The 8,222-nt window shown below is 42.4% G+C and overlaps 1 protein-coding gene across 1 annotated transcript; it reads right to left on the bottom strand.

Annotated features, from left to right (window-relative positions):
- Positions 1-528: 528 nt before the first annotated feature.
- LOC308290095 (E3 ubiquitin-protein ligase TRIM50-like) lies at positions 529-7,526 on the bottom strand (the record flags this gene model as incomplete). The annotated part of the gene is made up of 9 exons (XM_080731870.1): positions 529-915; positions 1,873-2,054; positions 2,559-2,677; positions 2,787-2,809; positions 3,780-4,010; positions 5,479-5,574; positions 6,142-6,309; positions 7,016-7,142; positions 7,417-7,526. 9 exons carry the CDS (start codon positions 7,524-7,526, stop codon positions 529-531), a joined length of 1,443 nt encoding a protein of 480 aa, XP_080587996.1.
- Positions 7,527-8,222: the final 696 nt, after the last annotated feature.

Raw genomic sequence — 8,222 nt, 5'->3', positions numbered from 1 at the left:
CCTATACCAGTAAAACTTCAGTCCATTATAAAGTCCTCGGTTTGATTCTCCACAAAGACAGAAGTTCAAGTGTGCCTGTCAACACAGACTTTCCATTGTCCCACTCCCTGTCCCAGCAACATGAACATTTTCATGTCGGCCTAATGTATCCATTTTAGCCAGTATTTGAGTTATTAAAAGTTTAATCATCTCTTCGATGCAGCCTATTGATCATTCCCACCAAGTTTTGTGGATAAGGTTATCTTGTTCACATACAGCATTTCCATGTTATAACCTTCATTTAATGGCACAGTGTAACATCCCAGCTGTGTGATGGTAAAGGATTAGTTGATGAAAGGAGGTAGAGACCGCACACCAGTTTCCGGCAAAGGATTAACTTTTTTGTAGCGATAGTGTTTCGATCTCAACAAATCTTCATCGTGACATCATATGGACCTGACCTTGAAGTTGATTTTGACCTTTACCTTTGCAACAAATAAGGTTGATAAGGACACTACAGCTGTGGGGTTTTAACCTGTGATATTTAAGTTACAATACAGCAAGATCTTTGCTTGGCTCTGGGATGGAGAGGGGGGTCGTGTTGCCTCCGCGGTCGTGCCAGCAGACGTCCAATAGCGGGAAGACTTTCCCATGAAACTCCGCCCGGAAGCTGTAGATGAACAGCAGCTCATCAGGACTGTCAGCACCATAAAAGGTCAAGAGTCCACCCTCATAATCCAGGAACATGGCCACTCTGCTGAGAGGGGCGGAGACTGGCAGGGTGACACGGGGGCTGGAGAAAGCCTCGTAGACACGCCCCTCCCTCAGCCCAATTAGCCACGCCCCTCCCTCGGGGCTCTTGGTCAGCTTGACTTTCCGATTGGCTGTCCCCTTGATCACACCAAGACGCCATTTTGGTTTGTTGCCAACGTCCACCTGACAACCGCAGAAAAAAACAATTGTAATTGTGTAAGTATTATTTTAAAGTTGCAATCCAACTTTGTTTTTGTGAATAAAACATTATTTTGAGCAATCTGTATGATAGTATGTTAATGCAGTATAACTAACACGCCTGTAGGGGTTGTATTTGTTATTCCAATACATCACTGTCAAAGAGAAGATATATCATGTATCATATATATGTATGTATGTACAGTATTATTTACAGTACATACACGTACGTACGTACTAAGCATGTGTGTGTGTATGTATGTACATATACGTACGCATGTATGTGTATATACTGTATGTATGTATGTACGTACGTACTGTGTGTGTGTGTGTGTGTGTGTGTGTGTGTGTGTGTGTGTGTGTAAGAATGTACAGTATGTATGTATGTATATGTATGTATGTATGTGTGTGCGTGCGTGCGTGCGTGCGTATGTACGATGTATGTGTGTACAGCATATACTGTATGTATGTATGTATGTACCGGTTTGCCTGGTTAATAAACCAGACTCTATCACACACTTCACTACCACCAGGGGGTGGTGTTGAGTGCAGTCTGGTTTTAACCAGGCAATGTACCGGTATGTATGTATGTGTGTGTGTGTGTGTGTGTGTGTGTGTGTGTGTGTGTGTGTGTGTGTGTGTGTGTGTGTGTGTGTGTGTGTGTGTGTGTGTGTGTGTGTGTGTGTGTGTGTGTGTGTGTGTACGGTATGTATGCATGCATGCATAGGCGGAAATATAGGGTACGAAGGCACCCAGTTATAGACAGGTCTCCCTCGTCTGGTAACATTCCTGCTACTTTGTACTTTGCAAAGTAGCAGGAATGTGGATGAGTGAGATGCATACATACCGGTACATACATACATACATGTATGCATGTATGTGTGTATGTATGTATGCATGTATGTGTGTACAGTATGTATGCATGTATGTACTATGTATGACCTCCCAGTAATGTTTTCCATTGTTAAAGCCTCTGCTGGTCAGAACACAGTAGCTGAAGGTGAATCTCTCTGGGTTGTCCTCACACCTCCTGGTGGTGGAAGCACAGACCACATGTCTCCCCCCTGCTGACACCTCCAGCATGGGATGAGCTGTCAGAGGGTCCAGGGTCAACACCTCAGGAGCTGAAGGTCAAACACACACACACACACACACACACACACACACACACACACACAAGAGACGAGACTGCCGTGTGACTACAGGATATACTCTATAGCAGTGGTTCCCAGACTTTTCAGGCCGGGACCCAAAAGAGAATTTAGACGTTTGCCTCGGGACACAAACTAGTGAAAACTGCAGATCTACAAGTTCACAACGCGGCTGTTTTCACTACTTCTTAAACATTAAGTGGTCTAATTTATGGAATTTCTTTGATTTTTCTTTGATTTATTCATGAAATTACTGAATTAATTCATGTAAAGAAATAGCTTTTTTGGGATTATTTTTTTAATATATTTTAAATAATAATAATTTAAAACAAAATGTAGGAAACAATAAATTGAGCGACACACACACACACACACACACACACACACACACACACACACACACACACACACACACACACACACACACACACACACACACAGGTTGACAGTCAGAGAGGCAGACAGACAGAGCGGTACCTGGCAGAACTCTACGTTGAAGTCTCTTCCAGACAGACAGTTTGATGTCGCTGTGGTTAAACCCTGGTCTGAAGTTTACTGAACTGAACCCAGTAAACTCTGTCCTGTATTGTCTGAAGCTAGAGGAGAGGAGAGGAGAGGAGAGGAGAGGAGAGTGATGAAGATATAGAGACAGAATTGTACTGTGATTACACAATAGATAAATAATAATAAATAATAAACGGTTACCTTGGAGCAATGGATCCAAATTTCTGTAGAGACAGTGAGAGGCTATTAAAAACAAAGACAACAGCCTCCTCTACAAACAAGCAGAAAACCTAAACGAATACACAGGAATTCAGCTAAATAGACCTAGCAACGCAGAGACTTGACAACCCAGTGACCTGACAAACCCTGGAGCTGGCAACCATGGGACATGGTAAAACACAGAACGGGCAAGTGGAAGGAATCGGACAAGCCATTCAGGGAGGGACCTTGTAACCCAGGGACCCAACAACACAGGGATGTTGCGTTTATTTAATAACCACAGTGTAGGAAAGTGAGCAAGAAGAAGGAAAGAAAAAACAAAGGACTTTTTGATGAAGAAATCATACAAATCTACACTGTGATAAAAAGATTTCATGAGACTTAGATTATAATATTATTATGTTCATTAAAGGTACTATACCATGATTTTTTTTCTTGTTTTTTGGTCTTCCATTAACTCTAAGCCTTGCCTTTCATTTCACTCTTTGAAATCTGCCCTCTCAGCGTAGGTCACCTTTGGACTCATTTTCTATTGGGCCACCTCGAGAAGGAGGCGGTACTTTTTGGGAGGCTATATTCTATTGAGACTATGAGGTGGGTGGGGTAAAGTGGTGGTAAAATTGGAACGATACAGAGAAGATTAGCATGGTGCCATGCTAAAATTGGAACGATACAGAAAAGATTAGCATGCCATGATGCCATGATAGGGCCAACAAAGGGCATTTTGGTATTGCATCTGAAATGACTTGGAATTAGAAACAGACAGAACATGAAATTTCAATATCTGAGTGGTTGTTTAGGCTAAAACCTGCATAAAACCGTATTATGGACCAATATCTATATAACATGTATAGATTTTTAAAAGCATGGTGTGGCCACTTTAAATGTGCAGTAATAGCTGTAAAATTGAAATCATCAGACAGACAAAAAGACAAATGAACAGAGGGTAAACTGCAGACAGGAAGACAGACAGACCATGATAAAATCCAAGGGTCCCTCGTTGCTCAGATCCCCCAGAGTGCTCTCTGCTTCCTGAAGTCTGTTGAGGGCGTGGCTTAGAGACTCAGCTTGGCTCTGAATGGATGAGATCAGGTTGGCCGCTGTAAGCTCCACCTTCCTCATGAAGATGGCCTCCTCCACCTCCAGGCAGCGCCTCAGCTCTCCAAACTCTTTCCTCACCACCCACTTCAACACGTCCGACTCGTTCTGATTGGTCACAGAAAGCAATTACATATTGTTTGGACAGCTGAAAGGAAGACTGTGTAGAAGAGACATCAGTGGTGTAGCATCTTTGACAAAATTACATTTCTGCATACAAAAAACGGACAATAATATTACCAGAAACACTTAAGGCCTGATTTACACTACCAGCCAAATCCAGCCTGAATCAGATCTGTGTCACATCAAGATTGGGATCTGATTTGCTTAAATTAGTCTAAATGCAGACAGGTCACATTCAGGTCACATGAAATTTTACCTGCACACGATTTTTACAAACCACATCCAGAGGTGGTTTCAAATCTGATTCAAATCTGATTTCTAAAGTTGTGTCTCTCAGTCTGAACGCAGTAACCTGATCTAATGAGCCAAGTCACATTTCAAACTGTCCAAAATGTCACTTCCAGTGCGACCCAAGCGCCACTGATATCATTACAGAGCATTAGAATTGCATTTTGATTTACAAGAGCAAAAGGGTGTAATGAAAATAAAACAGTTCTGCATACGTTTTACACTACAGAAGAAATGGCGAGCAGCATTCAGTGGACATACTGAGAAATGCAATGCCTTCTAGCACTTTGGGGGGATGCCTCAGTATATAAGAAATATACAGGAACAATTAAGGCAATATATGAAGACATATCTTACAGCATGGCAGAAAATGGGTTCACAAGGTCCTAAGTGCAATGTCAGAGGACAATTGAAAAAAAGAAAAAATAAAGAGAGAAAAGTCATGGCGCCTATGTTGTTACCAAGGTAACCAAAGCAGAGCACTGTGGGTTGAAGTTGTTAAAATCAGTCCGAACACACTTGCAAATACAGTGTGAACAGTCGGGCCAAAAGATTGGGCTTGGGAACTAAATCAGATTCAGGCTAGATTTGACTGCAGTCTAAATCCAGCCTTAAAGATGTGGCCCTGAATGACCCTTACTGGTCCGTTTGGTTCCATTTGTACACTCGTTAAGGGGGTCCTTGAAAATAAAACATTTGAGAACCGCTGTACTAGTCTAGTGGACTGTGACATATAGTAAATCAGTGTCATACAGTACCTAATCTGAAGAAAACCTGGAGACTGACATTCAGTGATTGGGTCTTATGATACGTCCCATGTACACTTACACACAAAAGTTTAAACACTTATATAAACAAACTCACAGTGTTTCCATTGTAATGCCTTTTCAGATGTGTTTTTGTTTTTTACAGAGCCGAAGACGATGATGTTTTCGGTCTAACGTTACTCATGACTGGATCTACCAAAAGGAAGACCTGGGACCCTGCACACCAAGGGGGCCCTTGTTTGTGTGTCCGTGAGTTGAGTAAGTTCAGCTTTGCACTGCATAATCATAGATTAGACTTCAATCAATACCTATTACATGAAATAGTATACTGTTGTGGAATTAATGACTACTCCAAGAGAGTAAAAAGGGAAGTAGGACCTGACATGATGAGTACGTACAGTGATTCTGGATTTGTTGTTGGCCATCTTGCACATCTCATCCTCCATGTTACGTCTCTGGCTCTGAAACTGGCTCATTAGACCTGAAATATCCTCCTGACGCGCATGCACACGCACACGCGCACGCGCACACGCACACGCACACACACACACACACACACACACACACACACACACACACACACACACACACACACACACACACAGAGAGAGAGAGAGAGAGAGAGAGAGAGAGAGAGAGAGAGAGAAGGTGAATAATAAGCCTTGTGTTTTAACAGTCCTGCTTCAGTGAAACCTAAAAAATATGTTTAATCAGTGTAGTGTTTGTTATCTGACAGCTCTGAATGGAAGGTTACAATGTCCTTATGTTTAACCTTTCTTTATCAGGCACTGAATACACAATAACATTAAGTCACCATGCAGTAGCAGAGCTGCCGGCAAATATTGTGAACTGCCAAGCCCCATTGCTCATTGGGTTTTGTTTGTTACTTTTTTGTTCATTTTTTAGGTCTTGCAATATTGTAGTCTGTGAAATCTACATTGTCATTTAATATTTCGAGTTTAAAGACAAGTTATTTGGCATGATTCTCGCAGGTGTCCAATCAGAGAAGTGTGTTTCTGTGCGTGCATGCATATGTTTGCGTGAGTGTGTGTACTGTGTACCTTCATGCGGCTGTACACACTGCTGACAGGTGTGATCTTGTGTCCACGGTGTGATCCAATGCTTCCACAGAGACCACAGATCACTGCCCTCTCATCCTCACAGTACAGAACCAAAGGGCTCTGGTGCTGAGAACACATGTCTGCAGGAAACCCAGCAGAACCGCTGTCCTGGAGCGAACCACACAGAAACACATGAAACCAGTGGGGTAAAGTAGCTAAGTGCATGTACTCAAGTACTGTACTTAAGCACAATTCTAAAACATGATGATCATGTATTATGATTATACTAAGAGGAAGATTTTTTCCCAAAAAGTGTACAGAGAGTGTACAAATGATGTTTTATGTGGCCACACCCACCAGTTTATTAAGTATGCCTGGTTGTCAGGTGGGTGGTGACCCAGCTGAAGTTAGCCACACCCACAGTGTTGGGTGTATGGTAAAAGGGGAGGGGATTATTTTATGATGTCATTAAATCAGTGTTTTTCGATCAGGCCTTTTGACTCATCTGGCTTTCAGCTTTCAGGAAGGAACCAAAAATACACAGGGATGGCAAATTTGCACATTATAACCCCACCCGATGGTCTATTAGAGTAATGTTAAAGTAAAAGTACAAAACTATGGCACCACCTCTTTAAGTAAAAAAAAACATTTTCAACCACTGGTGGGAACACTACAGATCCATGAATATGCAGAAACACAAAATACAACCTCATGAAACGTGTGCGCGCGCGCACACACACACACACACACACACACACACACACACACACACACACACACACACACACACACACACACACACACACACACACACACACACACACACACACACACACAGGTCAGAAGTCTATGTCAGGGTCAGGTTTAGGGTTACCTGCATGGTTTCTATGATTCTTGCCAGGGTGACATTGGGAGGTGGACAATCTGCGCTGACCACACACCGACAGACTGGACACTGTAGCTGTCCTGCTGGGTTCACCGTCATAGATCCAACACAACACCTGCACACACACACACACGCACGCGTGCACGCGCACACGCACACGCACACGCACACACACACACACACACACACGCACACACACACACACACACACACACACACACACACACACATCCTTTTCTTATCTGATTTTACCGTATGCACACACTGTAGATGACACACACTGACAGTGAAAACTAGCTAGATATTTTGGATAAAAAGACCGGTAGACAGATCGGTAGACAGAGCTACAACGAGAATATCCACACTGTAATACATACAGACAGACATACCTGCAATATGAATGACCACACTGTAACATCAGTGGTTCAGTGAACACATCCAGACAGACAGGACATCTGAGCTGTTCCTCCAGAGACAGAATACTTTGTTTTCTCTCCATCAGCGCCAAGGTAGTTCAGCAGATCTGGAGGTCTGTATAGCTGAATAATAATAATAATAATAGCTACATGTGTAGGCTGGAGTTTAGTGGCTTAGAGCCTTTGCCGGTGTAAAATACATTTCAAACAAGCTACAAATAATATCAATAATAACAGTTGCCAGACGATCAGAGATCTCTCCTTACGTACATCTGATGAGATTAAATTCAATGTAGGGTCTAAAGCTTGCCTGCATTGCAAAACTAATAAGATTTTAGGACAGTAACTGCAGATTGGTTTTCAAAACAGTAGCCATAGGTTTGTTAGTGGTCGTTCTTGCAACTTCTAGCAAGTCAATTGAGTTTTGATGTCATAGAGATCTCTGACAACATGAGACTATAGCAGCAGTAGTAGTAGTAGTAGTAGTGGTAACATAGCAACTGTAGTGGCAGTAGTAACAACAAAACTGTAGTATTAGTAACACCAGTATTAACAGTAGTAGCCGTAGTAGTAGTAGTAGTAGTAGTAATAATAATGTAGGATTACCTGCCAGGTGAGAAGCAGTGGAGCTGTAGGTTTTAGCTGGTTGTGTTCAGTGTGCTGGACCAAGTTACAATCAGTCTGTCTCTAATACCTGAGGCTGACATGGATAGCTTAACTTGTAAACTGGTAGATATGCAGACTGTTATATGTAGATTGTAGACTGCCTGACAGAGACA

Source organism: Nannobrachium achirus, assembly GCF_963921795.1.
Source record: "Nannobrachium achirus genome assembly, chromosome: 8".
NCBI lineage: Eukaryota > Metazoa > Chordata > Actinopteri > Myctophiformes > Myctophidae > Nannobrachium > Nannobrachium achirus.
Note: the sequence above shows the minus strand (reverse complement) of the source record. Positions and strands in the feature narration are given on the sequence as shown.